The sequence below is a fragment of the Ornithorhynchus anatinus genome, chromosome 2 (genome assembly GCF_004115215.2).
Source record: "Ornithorhynchus anatinus isolate Pmale09 chromosome 2, mOrnAna1.pri.v4, whole genome shotgun sequence".
In the NCBI taxonomy this organism is placed as follows: Eukaryota; Metazoa; Chordata; class Mammalia; order Monotremata; family Ornithorhynchidae; genus Ornithorhynchus; species Ornithorhynchus anatinus.
In genome coordinates, this window is record NC_041729.1 from 35264129 (window position 1) to 35282585 (window position 18457).

At 49.6% G+C, this 18457-nt stretch overlaps 1 protein-coding gene across 7 annotated transcripts in view; it reads right to left on the reverse strand.

The window, feature by feature from the left end:
* The window catches only part of LOC100080128 (myosin phosphatase Rho interacting protein), a 204540-nt gene that overhangs the window by 79281 nt on the left and 106802 nt on the right, over positions 1-18457 (reverse strand). For all 7 annotated transcript variants that reach the window (XM_029053589.2, XM_029053580.1, XM_029053578.1 and 4 more), the window contains exon 5: positions 6427-6511. In XM_029053589.2, coding sequence (XP_028909422.1) covers positions 6427-6511 — 85 coding nt within the window. The remainder of the gene's footprint in view (positions 1-6426; positions 6512-18457) is intronic.

Below are 18457 nucleotides of genomic sequence, written 5' to 3' on the forward strand. Positions count from 1 at the left end.
AGATTGCTTTTTCTTTCCTTTGGTACCTCTGCCTCTCCCCCTTCCCGTGACAACAAGCCACACAGAGCCTGTGGTGACAGGGTCTTGGCATTACCAATGGGGCCACTAGCCACCGTGGGGCAAAATGTGGTGGGCAAAGGGGGGCCGGGGGGAAAGTGGGGAAGAATGAGGGGGAGAGAGAGCTGCCGTGTTCTCTACTTAGCATCAAGCACTGTGTAAGGAGCAAGAAACCGAGGCTGAGGGGAAGAGCGGTAGGGATGGAGTATCTGACTGCATGCTGAGGAGAAATGCTCTTTGGGGTTGGAGGTCGAGAGTTGAGATGTGGATTTTCCTCCCACACTACAGTCATTGTAAATTGTGTGGGGGGAAAAAAAAGTCTCTGGAGTTGCAGATACACAGCACGCTTCCTGCCCTGGGCTTTGGCATGTGTGGGAGGAAGCAGTGAAAGCTCCCAGTTTTCATGTGCCGTTTCCTGCCACCGTCGGACCACCTGCCTGCTCATAGCCAGGGTCCCACAAAAGGATCCGTTTGGATTTTCAAGTTTGGGTTTGATTTGGTTTTGAATGTAGAGGAAGAGGAAATCTAAGGCGCGCAAATCTGGTCCTTGGTCCCGTCTGAGCAGATGGCTTCCTAAGGGAGATCTGGAGAGAGATGAGAGGGCTCCCTGAGAGGAGATGGGGGGTGTTTAGTCTATTAGGAAGGAAGGACCCTGGTGAGGTGGTGGAGTCCAGCTACCTGGAAACACCGCCCCTCCCACCCCACAATGCCTCCAAGGGTCATGATGAGGAATAGGAGATTGGGAAAATAGGATAGTTATTTCCCTGGAAGAGCAGGAGGTCCCAAAGCACGAAAAGGGGCAAAAAACATACCGCTTGTTGCGAAGGAGATCCCACCAAAAATCTCAGGAGCCTGAAAAGGGTAAGGGGGCCCTGGACAAAACATCCAGTGTTTTCCACATACCGGTTTCCCAATCCAAACTGGAAGAGTGACACAGGAAAGAAATCCAGGAGAGGACAATGGGGGAGGAGCCGAGGGGAGTCTCTCTTGGACAATCTCTCAGCTTTCTTGATCACCACCAGGCTTCAGATGAGTTGGGGGCATTGACAGCTGGGGCCAAAATCACATCCCCCAAGATGGGGTTTTCCAGATGGAACCAAATGCCAGGAAATCCTCAAAATTGGTGCTCCTGTACAGGATCCCTCCAGGCCAACCCTGCCGGTCTTCTTCTCACAGAGTGCAACTTCCAAACCCAAAACCCGAACTGTAACCCAAACGTGCTGGAGTTTGGGTTCTGCTCAGTGCTGGTAAGGAAACTGGTCAGAGTTGAGGGGGAAGCAGACCCCAAATGCATCATTTCTTTTCAAAATTTAAAGAACAAAGGACTTTCTCTCTAACTCCCCGCTGGCTGGAATCCTTTCTGGGGAGAGCTGGGATGCCTCCTCTTCTCCCAATTTCTTCCTTTCCCCCAAACCTCTCGCAGATACCCAACGTAGGGCAGCCCTCACACCTCAATGGACTTCTCCTATCCCAACTTTCTGGTCTCCCCAGGTGTGCCAGGCTCCCGGGATTTTGTTTTTGGTGGGGGGATGTGGACAGGGAAGGGGATAACCTCTGTTTTCACAGGCTTCACCAAAATAATAGATTTCTTGTCGGTGGCTGGAGCAACATGCTGAAAGAGCGCACACAAATGGATAATAAAGAAGTCTTTTTTTTTTTTTTTTTTTTTTTTACCTTTTGTAAGTAAGAAGGGGAGGAAACGGGGCAAGATGAAGATGAGGCTCAGTTCCAAGTCTGCAGGGCCTCTGGGGATAGAGCCAGGCTGAGAGAGCAGCGGGAATTTCTGATTCCAAACAACGCCTTACAGTTCACACTGGGCTACAGTCCCCTCAAGTCCAGCAAGTTAGATTTACAGCAGCTTCAGCTCTGGCCGGCTCCCTCAGCAGACACTGCTATTCCAAACAGCTCTGCATAGTTCCAGAACTCTCATCACAAAGGTCTCTTCCCATGATAGTGGAAATTCCTTGTAGGAAGGGAATGTCCATTATTCCAGATTTTCCAAGTGGTTAGTATGGCACACCTCACCACGTGGGCAGTCAATAAAGGCTACTTCCACTCTACTATCCCTTGTCCAGTGTAGGCTCTGGACTGTAAGCTCGTTATGGGCAGGGAATGTATCAGTTATAGTGTACTCTCCCAAGCGTTTAGTACAATGCTCTGCACACAGTATTAATAATCATATTAATGTTGGTATTTAAGCGCTTTCTATGTGCCAAGACCTGTTTTAAGCGCAGGAGTAGATACAAGGTCATCAGGTTGTCCCACATATGGCTCGCAACCCTCATCCTCATTTTACAGACGAGAGAACTGAGGCCCAGGGAAGTGAAGTGACTTGCCCAAGGTCACACAGCTGACTAGCAGCGGAGCTGGGATTAGAACCCGTGACCTCTGCCTCCCAAGCCCGGGCTCTTTCCACTGAGTCACGCTGTGGTATTTGTTAAGTACTTCCTTACTATGTACCAGGCACTGTACTAAGCGCAGCATTTTCAGGTTGGACACAGTCCCTGACCCACATGGGGCTCATAGTCTCAACCCCACTTTACAGATGAGGTAACAGGCACAGAGAAGTGAAGTGACTTGCTGCTCAATAAATACCATGGACCGGCTGATAGTGTGCGCCTTGTGAGACTTGTCTTGTGGCCAGCACTTGCTGCTGCTTTCAGATCCCACGTGAGGGCAGGTGAGCCTTCTGGGTCCCTGCCCCAGCAACCGAGCCTCTAGGGAGAAGGTGGCCATTTTCAAGGAATAGGCAGCAGCCTCAGGTCAAGGCACGCAACTGATGCTGAACCACAGAAAGGAAAGAAGATCAAGGATCCTACGAAGGGCTACACCTCAAAGGTGTCCTCACCGGGCCCCCGGCGTCTCCCAGCTGTCCTTCGCGGGAGGTTAAGTCCCACGAGTTATTCCTCGCCTTCACCCTCAGGAGGCTGGCGAGCTTAGGAAACAGGGCTTTATCTGTGCGAGGCAGGGAGCTCTCTCTGTCTCTGGAGAACCTGGGGGATCGGGCCCCGCTCGGTCCCCGGCGGCAGGGGCCGGGAGCATTCCGGCATCTGGGCTGATCGAGTCTTCCCCAAACGTAGTTACCTTATTTGGTGCTCAGGAGTCCTGCTCCTGTACCGTTTCCAAGGCGTTGCCATGACAATGCAACGTAACCCTAAACGATGTTATTCTGCCTGGGATTCTTTCCTTCTCAAAATGTAGCAGCCTCAAGGGCCTTGGGGGCAGGCGGGGGGGGATGGACTCTTGTTGAGTCTTGCGGGAGTCTGTGCATGCATGAAGATGAACATGGGTGACTGTATGGTCAGTCACCATTTTTACATGTGTCCCACATGTGAAGCTGGGTGGAAATGTATCTGTGTGAGCGGGTGCATGTGCATTCACGTTATCATTGACTGATTTTTTTTCTGCTCCCAGAATTCTCATTTTTATCCCAAGGAAGGGACTCCAATTCTGCATTTTCACTTGTCCCCAGGGTCCCCTTTCCTCTGGCCTACTCTGGGCTACAGGACAAGACCCGAAGCCTTAGAAAGGCTGAAGGGAGGCAGGGGGTTCAGCCAGCCCATTTTCTTCAGTCCCTTCAGGTGGAAATTCTGCTATTTCACCTTGGGCAAGTCACTTAACTTTTCTGTGCCTCAGTTACCTCATCTGTAAAATGGGGATCATGACACAGGGACTGTGTCCAACCTGATGATCTTGTATCTACCCCAGTGCTTAGCACATAGTAAGCTCTTAAACACCACAGTTATTATTATTATTATTATTAGAAAGGAATTGGGGAGTTCTTGTACAGCTACTCTCGGGGATTTGTTCAAGGTGAGCATGTCACCCCACCCTAAAAAATGGAAACTTCGAAAGGACAGAGAACTAGGCTGTGAGCTGGTTTTGTCCAGCACGTTGGGGACATTCAAAACACATCCAACAGAAAAATCAGGCACAAAGGGAATGATGCTGGGGAAGGACCACCACTGGCTGTCTGCTCCTTTCCGTGAGGCAAAGCGGGCTCCAGAGGCAGCCGCTTCTCCTGCACACTCCTGTTTTCCTCCTCCACATGATTGCTTCTCTACTCCTTCCCCTCCTCTTCTGGTTTTGGCTCACTCTAGGCCTTGGAGGCCCCAAGGGAGACTGAACTGGGAAGAGGTGAGGGAAGGGATGAGGTGAGATAGCGAGAAAGAAGATTCAGCTCTCCTGAAGGGCTAATTGGATCCAGCAGGGATGCGAAGCCAAAGTTTGGGAAAGATTAATAGTAGCAGGAATGTCCCCTGGGTTGAAGGGCATATGGAAGAGGAAGAGTGAGCAGGTGATGGCAGCTTGAGGCTGTGGAGACAGGAGACCGCTCCTCCCACCCTCTTCCCGGGACTGAAGAGAGGACAGCCACTCTTCACCTTTCAGCCCCGCGGCCAGACTCCACCTCCCCAGCCACAGCTGCTGAACCCTAGAGAGCAGAATGAGCAGCTCAGCTTCCCAATGCTCACAGCCCAGAGGGCAGGGGGAACGGGGAGCAAGACCCCGGGGAAGACGAGGCAACTCCGTTTAGGCTGGAGAATGCTTCACTTCCAATGGCTCAGGACTCATAACGTATACTATAAAATGGAGGTGGGAGGGAGCTAGCTGGGAGGAAGTCTTCCAGAAATCACTGTCTCAAGATTCTGTCAGCCAGTACTGCTCTGGGACAAAAAACGTTTTTGGGTTAGACAAGTTAATGATTGAAGTATTTAAGTGCTTCCTATATGCCAAGCACTAGGATAGATACAAGATAATCAGGTCCCACATGGGGCTCACGATCTAAATGAGGTATTGAGGCATGGATGAGGCAAGTGAGGCACAGAGAAGTGACTTACCCTAGGGCAATAAGTCACGGGGCCAGGTTCTCCGACTCCTAGGCCCGTACTCTTTCCACTAGGCAATGCGGCTTACCCCAAGTGAGATGGTTCGATAGTATTTATTGAGTGCTTACTACGTGCAGAGCACTGTACTGAGCGCTTGGAATGTACAATTCAGCAACAGATAGAGGGTCAACTCCTTGACGGCAAGGATCATGTCTGTTAACTGTACTGTACTCTCCCAAGTGCTTAGTACAGTACACACAATAAATACCACACTATTTATAAAATTTATAGAATAAAGTACTTAATAAAATACCACTAATTGGCAAGCCCTCAGATGGCTATGGAGTCACAAAGGCATGGGCCCTGGGCAAAGCAGCCCTACAGGCACCCGGAGAGGGACACAGTTCTCTTGTTCTCTGGCCATCATGCGAGAATCGTCAGAGAAGGATGGAAACGTACCTCGTATTCCTACAGATATTCCTAGGATATGAGTGAGAGACCAAAGAGAAAGGGCAGTGGCAGCAGCAGACTCAGGTGGGCCGAGAGAGGAGAGCCCGGCCTTGAAGGAAGAAAGCACTTGCCCTCTGAGTAGCGATGGGGAAGTGGGACCCAATGCCCTGGTTCCCTGCCGGTGTCTGAACGGCACGGACACGCATCTCTCCCTGCCGATCCATCTGGGAACTAAACGGCCTTCAGCCCCAGGGGAACAGGGAGAGGATCTGGGCCCTTGGGAAGGAATCTGAGCTGGTGGGATTTCCCCCCCTCCCTCTCCCCACCCCCGACTCCAGCCATGTGAGCCTCCGGGAGGAGGCGGCAAGTGAGTCACAGCCAGCACCAGCTTTTACCATTTATAGTCAGAGAGCCCAGAGCCTAGTCCCCAGAGAGCACCGCTCGAGCCCCCGTGCTTGGGCCCGGCCCCTCGCTTTCTGAGGCTTGTTCTCTCCCTCCTTCCTGTTATCGCCGAGGTCATCGCTTGCAAGGGGGTGGGAGTTCGGCAAAATTCCTTCCAGGGCCTTTTTTTTTTTCTTTTGGTAGAAAGATAGTCCTCAGCCCCTAACCCTCCCCACACTCTTCCCTCAGATGGCAGCAGTTGGTCTGGGGGGAGGTCTGTAGTCTCATGCAATTCGACAACATGGGTGACACACATAGGGAACTGTGTGTGAGAGGGGGGAATGAGCCAGAGACAGTCTCTCTCTCTCTCTCTCTGCTGTATATGCAGGACCCCCCTCTGGTCACAGCAATCAATTGTATCTACTGAGCTTCCACTGAGTACAGTACACCAAGCTGACTACACAGAGCTTACAGTCTTTGGGTGCAGTCGAATGCTTCTTCCTCTTTCCCTAATAAGAGGCAAGAAGGGCGAGGGGTGGGGGTGTCACAATCCTAAAATACCAGCAATACCAGGACCACCCCTCCCTTTCTCAGAGAGCCCTGGGGAACACCAGATGATGCCCTGGTCTCTTGGGCCCTCAGTGAGATCCCCGTGGGCCACATCACCCCCTTCCAGTCACCGCTTGCCAGAAGGGCCCCCATTCTGGCTCACCTGTGGTGTTGGAGGTTCCACCTTCCGCTTCTTCTTCTGATTCTGCTTGTTGGTCCTGGGGTAGACGATGAGCATCTCCAGCCATCTGCAAGGAACGTACACGGTCCCGGGTGAGACTCCCGCTAGTCCCCGGCTTCCCGTCTACCCGCAGAGAACTGCCATCCCCAGGCAGCCCGGAGCCCGCCGCCAGCATGGCGGTTCCAGGCCTGCCTTTAGCGCGTAGTTCCGAGCCTGCCGTCTGCGTGGCCGTTCCGGTTCTGCCTTCTGGCCCAGGGGCAAAGGTCTGCAGGGCCGTGACTAGATCCGGGGCGGGGCACTCTCATGGCCTGGCATCACAGGAAGGGATCCTGAGGGATTTCCTCTCCACCCAAAACCGCTACCATGTTGATCCAAACACTTCCCACCTTGACTACTGCATCAGCCTCCTCGCTGACCTCCCTGCCTCCTGTCTCTCCCTTTTCCAGGTCATACTAGACTCTGCTGCTCTGACCATTGTTCTGAAAAACCGTTCAGCCCCCATTTCCCCAGTCCTCAAAAAGCTTCCAGTGGTTGCCCATGCATCTCCGCATTAAACAAAAACTCCTCGCCATGGGCTTTAAGGCACTCAATCAGCTCTCCCTTAACCGATCACTCATATTTAATAATTATTATAATTATGGAATTTGTTCAGTATTCACTATGCGCCAGGCACCGTACTAAACGCTGGGATAGATACAAGAAAATCGGATTGGACACAGTCCCTTGTCCCATGTGGGGCTCACGGTCTCAATCCCCATTTTACAGATGAGGTAACTGAGGAACAGAGAAGTGAAGTCACTTGCCCAAGGTCACACAGAGGACAAGTGGCGGAGCCGGGATTAATAATAATAATAATAATAATAATGTTGGTATTTGTTAAGCGCTTACTATGTGCCGAGCACTGTTCTAAGCGCTGGGGTAGACACAGGGGAATCAGATTGTCCCACGTGGGGCTCACAGTCTTAATCCCCATTTTACAGATGAGGTAACTGAGGCACCGAGAAGTTACGTGACTTGCCCAAAGTCACACAGCTGACAAGTGGTAGAGCCGGGGTTCAAACCCATGACCTCTGACTCCAAAACCCGTGCTCTTTCCAGTGAGCCACGCTGCTTCCCAGGATTACAGTCCATGACCTTCTGACTCCCAGGCCCCTGCTCTAACCCCTATGTCATGCTGCTTCTCATATTTATTGAGGATTTGCTGTGTGCAGAGCACTACAGAAAACACCTGGCAGAGTAACAATATAACAGAGTTGGTAGACATGTTCCCTGCTCACCAGGAGCTTACGGTCTAGTCCTACCTAACGTTGCTGATCTACTACAACCCAACCTGCACACTCCACTCCTCTAATACCAACCTACTCTCTGTACCTCAATCTCCTCCCAGCTATCACCGACCCTTTGCCCACATCCTCCCTCGAGTCTGGAACTCCCTCCCCTTTCACATCCAACAGTCCACCACCCTCCCCACCTTCAAAGCCTCGTTAAAGTCACATCTCCTCCAAGAAGCCTCCCCACACGAAGCCCTTCATTTCCCTTTCCACCCTTCCCCCATCAGCACCCCGATACTCACCTCCACCACTCCCAGTACTTGTGTAAATAGTCTTCTATTCTATTTCTCCGAACCGTAAGCTATTTTAAATGTCTGTCTCCCCCCGGGGAGACTGTAAGCTCCTTGTGGTCAGCTTGGCGCAATGGAGAGAGCATGTGCCTGGGAGTCAGAAGGTCATGGGTTCTAATCCCAGCTCTGCCACTTGTCTGTCGTGTGACTTTAGGCAAGACACCTCACTTCACTAGAAGCCCGGCACCACATGAGCTTCTCCCACCTGCTTCCTGCTGGCTTCCAGAGAACAAAACAAAAACTCTTCACCACTGGCTTTAAAATGCTTAATTACCTTGCCCTCTCCAACTCTCAGCACCCAACCCAGCCCGCACACTTCGTTCCACTAAGGCTAACCTCACTGTACCTCCATCTCATCTATCTAGCCGCCAACCACTCGTCCACATCCCACCTCTGGCCTGGAATGCCCTCCCTCCTCATTTCAGCAGATAATTGCTCTCCCCCGCTTCAAAGCTTTATTGAAGGCACATCTCCTCCAAGAAGCCTTCCCTGACTAAGCCACCCTCTCCTCTTCCACTCCCTTCTGCGCCTCTCTTACCTGCTCCTTCATTCAGCCTCCCTCCCATCCCCATAGTACATATGTATATATATATATATATATATATATATATATATCTGTAACTTGTTTATTTATATTAATGTCTGTCTCCCCCTCTAGATTGTGAGCTCGTTGTGGGCAGAAATGTGTCTGTGTTATACTGTACTCTCCGAAGCGCTTAGTACAGTGCTATGCACACAATAAGAATTCAATAAATACGACTGAATGAACAGAAGACAAGGACACGGCGCCAGCAGGGGTTCCGGCCAAGATGCAGCCTGAGACCCCGGGGCGGCGTGACCCGGGGCCCTAAAGCCACCAGGCCGGGGTTCAGCCAGAAGGACACCTCGGCCAGGAGAACCAAGGCGCGCTTCAGCATTTCCATTACAAACCCCCCATTTTCAGGGGCTTATAACTCAGCCATAAAAATTCCCTCTAAGTGAGGGCTTGGCTCGTGCCCAGCGCTGCTGCAGTTTGGAGCCATTTACGGCCATCTGGGCCGGGGCAGGCTCCAGTCGCTCGCCCGCCCAGAAGACAGGAAACTCCCCCTCCCCCTCAGGGGTCAGGGCTCCTTCCAGTCCCCACTCCCTCATGGCCGTCAGATACAGTGGAAACAGCAACAGAAATCTGACGACACACACCATACCCCTTCCCCACCACTTGCAGGGGTCTGCCTCGTGTCGCGGAATCTCAGGTCACACCTCAAAGTTAAGAGAAGATCCCTGGAGCCTCGTGGGGTTCACTTAATTAATAACAATAATTGTGATTTTTCTTAAGCTCTTACTATATGCCAAGCCCTGGACTAAAGCTCTGGGGCAGGTGCAGGATAATTCGGTCCCACATTGGGCTCACAATCTAAGTAGGAGGGAGAACAAGGATTGAATCCCCATTTTGCAGATGAGGGAACTGAGGCAGAGAGAAGTTAAGTAACTTGCCTAAGGTCATACAGCAGGTGGTGGAAGAATCAGGATTAAAACCTAGGTCCTCTGGCTCCCAGGCCCATGTTCCTTCCACTAGGCAAACTGCTTCCCCGTATGGAGGGTGAGGACTCAGTTTCCCTGGTTTCCCATTCTAGCCAAGTGCATTGGCTTTGGCAATTCCTTGGACTGCAAAACAATTCAGGGATCATTTGGTCCACCCCACTCCCCGCAGGTAACCCTTTAGGAAAAAAAAGTTATTTCTTAAGCACTTACTACGTGCCGGGCAGTGTACTGAGCACTACGGTAGATACAAGATAGACTGGACACAGTCCATGTCCCACATGGGGCTCACAGGTGTCATCCCCATTTTACAGATGAGGTAAAGGAGGCAAAGAGAAGTACAGTGCCTTGCCCAAGATCCCAGAGCAGACAAGTGGCTAACCCCACAGCAATACCTGACACATTAGGAAGCAGCGTGGCTCAGTGGAAAGAGCCCGGGCTTGGGAGTCGGAGGTCATGGGTTCGAATCCCCCCTGCCACTTGTCAGCTGCGTGATTGTGGGCAAGTCAATTAATTTCTCTGTGCCTCAGTTACCTCATCTGTAAAATGGGGATGAAGACTGTGAGCCTCACGTGGGACAACCTGATTACCCTGTATCTACCTCAGTGCTCAGAACAGTGCTCTGCACATAGTAAGTGCTTAACAAATACCAACATTGATATTTACCTGACTTTTCCTGATCTCTGGGGAATGGGATGCTGCAACATCCCTGGGGAAGCCATCATTCAACTCCCACTCCTTTATTGACTTCAGCTAAGTCTCACGTCGAACCAAACCTCACTCATTATATTAGAAGTCAAATTCTCCTGACTCCCAGACATAGACTCTAACCTCTAGGCCACGCTGCTTCTCTACTGCCCTCAGGAGAGAATGGGGACCTGGCTCAAGCATCCCGGAGGACTTCCCTGAAACTCTGATTCCATCCAAAGGGCTATTTGGATGAGGCGGGTGACTCTTTTGTTCTCCTTCTCCTCAGAGGACAGATGAGAAGCAGCGTGGCCTAGTGGGTAAAACATGGGCCTGGAAGCCAGAGGTCATGGGTTCTAATCCCGGCTCCGCTCCTTGTCTGCAGTGTGACCTTGGGCAAGGCACTTCACTTCTCTGGGCCTCAGTTACTTCATCTGTAAAATGGGGGTGAAAACTGTGAGCCCATGTGGGAAATGGACTGTGTCCAACCTGTTTTATTATTAATCATAATAATAATAATGGCATTTGTTAAGCAGTTACTATGTGCCAGGCACTGTACTAAGCACTGGGGTGGATACAATCAAATCGAGTTGGACACAATCTCTGTCCCATGAGGGACTCCCGGTCTTACTCCCCATTTTACAGATGAGGGAACTGAGGCCCACAGAAGTGAAGTGATTTGCCCAAGATCACACTGCAGACAAGTGGCAGAGCCATGATTTGAACCCTTGTATCTATTCCAGGGCTTAGTAAAGTGCCTGGCACATTGTAAGCGCTTAACAAATACCATAAAAAAAAAATCCCTCAGTCTTTTCCTCTCCCAATGCCAAACCACTACTCTCAATCCCTCAAATTGGCAGCCACTGCTAGCCACAGATCAACCCAGACTGTGCAACATGGACCACCAGAGGAAGGGTTTGTGGCACTGAGTGGTGATCTTGTCTTGTACATCCTTCCAGTCTGGGCTGTCCACCCCCACGTGCCCGCTCCTGAAGTTCTGACCCATCTTCTCTCCTACAAAACGACCCTTCTCCCCTCCTGTGGCCTCTGGGTCCTCAGCTCTGCCGAGCTATGCTCACTGGGCCCATCCAGCCTTTCTACCTAGAATCCTTATACTCCTCCGGCTTCCTCACCCTCTGTTCCCTTTCTGATGTTTGCAGAGTCGGTTAGGAAGGCAAATCAGGCATGAGCAGTGCAGACACCACCGCACATCCGGCCTCGGTGGCCCTGAAAAGGCCGATGCTGTCCAGCCACCGGACCAAAAGGATTCCAATAATGAATCCTCGCAGCCATCCTACCGCGACACTAATCAATAAGGCAGGATACTGTCCCACTGCCCCAGGCAGAGGGTTTCAGCCCTGTTCCCAGGTCACTCAAGAGTAAAACCACTCCACCATATTCTAGAAATGGTGCTTCTTTTGATTATAAGCATAAGGGCTATGCTTATGCCAGGACTAAGCTCCCCTTTCCTCTTCTCTCGCTCCCTTCCGCATCGCCCTGACTTGCTCCCTTAATTCATCCCCCCCCTCCCAGCTCCACAGCCCTTATGTACATATCTGGGTTTTTTTATATTAATCTCTGTTTCTCATCTAGATTGTAAGCTTGTTGAGGGCAGGGTATGTGTTTGTTTTTATCGTTATACTATATTCTCCCAAGTGCTCAGTACAGTGCTCTGCACCCGTAAGCACTCAACAAATATAACTGAATGAGTGAATGAATAGATAGTATCCCAACACCATATGTCCTTGTGGTGCCTATTGGATTGTGTACTCTTTGAGGGGAGGACCAGCCATGACTTCTAAGCTTATGTACGGTCAATTCCTGCTGTCAGGTTTCTGTTTTCATTACACAGTCTGGATAAAACACACGGAAGGATAGGGGAACACAGTTACTGTAGCAAGAATGAATTGTTTACAACAGATGAGGCTCTGACAGGATTTCTGCAAAAATTCTGTGATCAGACCTTGATTGATCCAGCACTAAGTACAGTACCCAGTGCTTAGTACAGCGCCCAGCACACAGTAAGCACTTAACAAATACCAGGATTACTATATTGAAAAGGGAAAAAATTGCAACTACTTAAAATTCACTGTTTACTAGAAAATGATTTTAAGCATGCTAATTGGGTCTGTGCAAATTGCCAGAGAAAAGTTTGAGAAATAAGAACACTGGTTCTCTTTTAAGCCTTATAAGGCATTTTCCATTTTCCACAACTTCTTGACTTTCACCTGGTGTGATAAAAGCCATGTACTATTTCGATTGTTTTAAAACCATCTTCCCTCTAACTCGTAATTCCCATGTAAACAATTGTTGACATCACCATTTCTGGATAACATCGTGGTTAGAGGAGAAATGGAACATGGCCTAAAGAAAAGGGAAAGGTCTAGGAGCCAGGGAAGCTGGGTTCTATCCCAGCTCCACCACTTGTGTGCTGTGTGACCTTGGGCAGTAGTAATGATAATAGCTATGGTATTTGTTGAGCGCTTACTAAATGCCAAGCACTGTACTACACAATAGTGTAGAAACAAGATAATCAAGCGTTCCAAATCCCTGTCCCATAAGGGCTCACAGCCCAAGTAAAAGGGAGTAGAATTAGGAGAAACAATATGGCCTAGTGAAAAGAGCACAGGCCAGGGAGTCAGAGGACTTGGGTTCTAATTCTGGCTCTGCCAAATGCTTGCTGTGTGACTCTGGGCAAGTCACAACTTCTCTGTGCCTCCTTGTTCTCGTGTTCTCCTTCCTAGACTGTGAGCCCCATGTGGGACAGGGACTGTGTCTGAGCGGCATATAGTGTACCCTTAGTTCAATGCTTAGCACATATTAAACACCACAATTATTATTAAGCTGCTTAACCCGGCTTCTCATTGCCACGGGCACTCAATGAAGACACAATTCAAAACATTTTCTCAAATGAGCAGCTCACTTGAATCTCAGCTGGAGGACTGGAACCTAAGAGTTTCCAGAAGTATGTACCATAGCCTAGTGTGGAGAGAGCACAGAGCTGGGAGTCAGAAGGACCTGGGTTCTAATCCCAGCTCCACCACTCATCTGCTGTGTGACTTTGGGGCAAGACATTTCACTTCTCTGTTCCTCAGTTACCTCATCTGTAAAATGGGGATTAAGACCGTGAGCCCCACGTGGGACAGAGACTGCCTCTAAACCAATTTGCTTGCCTCCACCACAGTGCTTAGTACATGCCCGGCACGTGATAAGCACTTACACACCACTATTATTATCATCACCAGTCTAATTTAACCCAAGAATAAACCTGTTTCCCTCTTCTCCCACTCCAAGTCCAGCAATTAATAATATTTACTGAGTATTTATTGTGTACTATATACACTGTACTAAGCGCTTGGGAGAGTACAATACGAAAGAGGTACAGACTTACTGCCCACAAGGAACTTATAGACTAGAGGGAGAGACAGACATTAAAATATATCAGAGGTGGCTATGTATAAGAGACACAGACTTACTGCCCACAAGGAACTTATAGACTAGAGGGAGAGACAGACATTAAAATATATCAGAGGTGGCTATGTATATGAGACACAGACTTACTGCCCACAAGGAACTTATAGACTAGAGGGAGAGACAGACATTAAAATATATCAGAGGTGGCTATGAATATAAGCGTTGTGGGGCTGGAGGAGAGGTGAATACCAAAGTGCTTAAGGGGAAGTGACCCAAGGGTCTAGGCAATGTAGAAGTGAGGGTGAAGACAGGGAAGTGACAGCTAAGCTGGGGAAGGTCTCTTAGAGGACAGGTGATTTTAGTAGGGCTTTGCAGATAGGGAGAGAGCAACTGCTTCACTTCATTCCATTCATTCAGTAGCATTTACTGAGCGCTTATTATGTACAGAGCCCTGGACTAAGCGCTTGGAATGTACAATTCGGCAACAGACAGAGACAATCCCTGCCCCTTGACGGGCTCACAGTCTAAACGGGGGAGACAGACAGCAAAGTAAAACAGAACAAAACAAGACATCATCAAGATAAATAGAATCAAGGAGATATACACCTCATTAGCAAAATAAATAGGGTAATAAATAAATCTCTGTGTCAAATTCAGAACCCGCCCCCCACGTGAGAAGCAGCATGGAGTAGTGGAGAGAGCACGGGCCTGGAAGTCAGGAGGTCATGGGTTCTAATCCCAGCTCCGCTGCTTGACTGCTGTGACCTTGGGCAAGTCACTTCACTAGGCTTCAGTTAACTCCTTTGTAAAATGGGGATTGAGACTGTGAGCCCTACATGGGACAGGGACTCTGTTCAACTCAATTTGATTGTATCCACCCCAGCACTTAGTACAGTGCCTGGCACATAATAACCCCTTAAGAAATACCATCATTATTAGTCCCCCACTAGCCCGAAAGCTCCCTGATAGGCAGGGAACGTGTCTATCAACTCTGTTAACATTGTTCTCTCCTAGCGCTCAGCAGAGTGCTCTGTATACAGCTAGCGCTCAGTAAATACCAGCCCACCTCCAGGCCAGACGTCGGCACCCATGGTGCCACCAACTCTAGATTGTTCACTTTATTCCGGGACAGAGAAGAGGTGGGTTTTTGAAAATGCACAGACAACCCCAAAACATCATTTTACCCTCTCCTCCTTCACCATCTTTGATCTCAGCTGCCGACAAGGAGCAAAATAAAGCCTGTTTGAGAGTAGAGAGGGAAGATCCAGATCCATTCTGAAATTACTGAAATTTGACTGTGTCAAGACTACGTATTTTCTAGCTACTCATTGACTGTGGGCCCCATTTCCTCCAACACCAGAGAGAATCTGGTAGGGCCTCTGCTCCGAGCTCCAGCTCTCCCACTGACTCAGATCAAAGTGTTCCTCTAGACTCTGCAGCAAAGTTAAATAGGAAAAGGCCATTTGTTGTCTCCTTTCCCTGAAGCCAGGACCCCATTCTGTCCTGAGAACAGAAGCCATGGTTGTTGCTTCCTTTGGCAGGAAGAAGACTCGCTGGGTAATGGAGTCGAGAGTTTATTTGACAGAAGAATCAAGAGCCGAGTTGAAACTGGCTTGGAGCCAGCCAAACAGGCCAAGGAGGAAGTGAGGTCGGGTGACAGGAGGGACAAGATATTACTGTCCCCCTCCTGTTAGGGGGAGCAAGGGATTGTAAGCCCGTCAAACGGCAGGGACTGTCTCTATCTGTTGCCGACCTGTTCATTCCAAATGCTTAGTACAGTGCTCTGCACATAGTAAGCGCTCAATAAATACTATTGAATGAATGATTGGAGGGAGGGGAGAAAGGAGGGAGGGAGGGAGGGAGAGAGAGACAGGATGAAGAGGAGGAGAGGAGGAAGAGGAGAAAGAGGAGGAGCAATAGCTCTGACTATAGATTTACAGTGCCTCTAAACTGTAAGCTCATTGTGGAGAGAGAACGTGTTTACCAACTCAATTATATGGTTCTCTCCCAAGGGCTTAGTACAGTACTCTGAGAAGCAGCCTGTACTAGAGAAGCAGCGTGGCTCACTGGAAAGAGCACGGGCTTTGGAGTCAGAGGTCATGGGTTCGAACCCCAGCTCTGCCACTTGTCAGCTGTGTGACTTTGGGCAAGTCACTTAACTTCTCGGTGCCTCAGTTCCCTCATCTGTAAAATGGGGATGAAGACTGTGAGTCCCGCGTGGGACAACCTGATTCCCCTGTGTCTACCCCAACGCTTAGAACAGTGCTCGGCACATAGTAAGCGCTTAACAAATACCAACATTATTATTACTCTGCATACAGTAAGTGCCCAATAAATACGATTGACTGACTGATCTGACAGGAATGCTGGTTCAGCTCCCTGCCAGAGTTTTGGACCAATTGCTCCTGAACCGGGCCAAAATCCATGTCGATCCCTGAAGCCCTTTTTATTAACCAACACATACTAGAACATAGTGCATTGAGTGAGCCCTACTTCTGGACTATAAGCTCGTTCAGAGCAAGATTTGTATCTCCTCTCTATTATGTCTTGCCCTCGGCACGGAGCTGGGGGTTCCACGTTAGCCAACGGCAATAACACCTGCTGACTCATAACATCGTTTGAGCTTGATATCAGGCCTATTAATGCTAGGGCCCCTGGGGCCATGAACTCCAGTAGGTGACCAAATGGCAGACTGAATACTTTCGGTCAAAAGTTGAGGGGGTGAGGATCGTATTAGGTTTGGGGATTATTCTTGTGTTTCAACTGGGCAGGCTGGCCCAGTTCCCCATTGACCTGGCAAGCAGATGTTGGCAGACTGCCTGAAGATGGAACTTGGATCTGCCCATACCAGTGGCACGCCTCTGCCCCAGTACTGCTCAAGTAGAAACGACTGGAGATATGGAAGGGAAATACTCAGAGCTGGCTCTTGGGGCAATGGAGGAGGGAGCTCGAGCGAGCACGGTTTCAGGGGTGTTCCAAGCGACGCCATTCCAGGAACAGCAAAGAAAGCGACTGGGGTCTTGGGATCCTCCTTCCTCTTAATTCCATTCCCCTTTTCCATTTAAAGGTCAGTGCTATAGCAGGAAGTCTTGAAGGTGATCAGGTTACCAGAGAAACCATTAGCAAGAGCTTTCTGACTCTTGCTCTCACAGAAGACAAGTAATGTTTCACAGCTGCCTCAATAATCATAAAAAAGTAAACAAACAGGAGCCAAGAGGGAGAAAGAGGGGAAGAGAAGAGAGAGAGAGAGGAAGTGAGGGAGCCAGAGAGAGAGCGAGTGGCAAGGCAAGTGGAAAGGAAGGGGGATAAGAAGGCAGCCCACCAGACTCCAGCTGTTGTCTGCTCAGGAAAGGGATCTGAGACAATTACTCTCCCCATCTTCAAAGACCCATCTTCAAATCACATCTCCTCTAAGAGCCCTGGCCTAAGCCCTCATTTTCTTGCCTCCTACTCCCTTCTGTGATGCCTTTGAACTTACTCCCCTTATTCATCCTTCCCTCAGCCCCCCAAAAGCACTTATAGACATCCAAAATTCGTTAACCTTAATGGTTGTCTCTCCCTTCTAGACAGTATACTCATTGTGGGCAGGGAACATGTCTATCAACTCTTTTACACCGTATCATCCTCCCAAGCGCTCAGTACACTGCTCTGCACACAGATACTAAAGGTGGGAGAAAGGGGTGTGCAGGAGAGAGAGGATAGTGCTTATCGCCGGACCAGATGCCTCACCTCAAAACATAAGGGAAACTCAGCAACACAGCAGAAATCCACCGAGGTGCAGGAAAAGAAAAGAGGACAACTTGAAGGATGGGGTGGGAGAAGAGGACAAGCAAGATGCCATCTTCTGTGCAGTCCTCACCTGCCACAGAGAGGAGGCTTAATGCCATAGCCTCGAGCTCCTCTGAAAAGCGGCCGGGGGGCAGGTATCATGATCCTGCTAGATTGTAAGCTCCTTGTGGGCAGGGAACATGTCTACCAACTCTGTTGTACTCTACTGTGTTGAAGCAGCATGGCCTAGTAGAAAGAACACGGGCCTGAGAGTCAGAGGATCTGGGTCCTAATCCCAGCTCTGCCAATTGCTTGCTATGTGACCTTGGGAAAGTCACTTAAATTCTCTGTTCCTTTGTTCTCCTGTACTCCCTCCTGGACTATGAGCCCCATGCAGGACCAGGACTATGTCCAACCTAACATATCTACCTTAGCACTTAGAATAGTGCTTGACACATAGTAAGTGTTTAACAAATACCATAAAGAAACTCTGGTACATTGTACCCTCCCAAATTCTTAGTACAGTCCTCCGCGCAAAGGAAGCACTCAAATAATACTGATTGATTCCTCAATATACAGAGAAGAAAAAACAAGACTGGGGATGGGGTGAGGGGTAGTGATCCAAGACTCCACAGCAAAGGTTAAAGGCAAGGAGTTCAGGATCCTGAACAATGAAGGGATTGTGGCATCTTCATCACACCTCATGGTCTGCATGCCACTTATTCAAATACTTATCTAGAAGAGAACACAGCTTGGGAAGTGGGGGAAAAAAAAAGAGATAGGTTCTCTTAACCATTAGAAATGTGAAAATCAATTGCTTCTATGGGAATAGGTCCTGCAAAGAAAGCAAGTGGTATTCAAGCAAGGACAACACCTTGGAACCACCTGGAAGTGTTGAGTTAAATCTCCCCTCGGGTCTCGGGCGTGGAGGAGGGTTCCCCTTCCCACCAGTGAGCTAAAAGCTGGGGAAGAGAGGGGGAGGGAGCAAGAGAAAGAGAGAGAGGA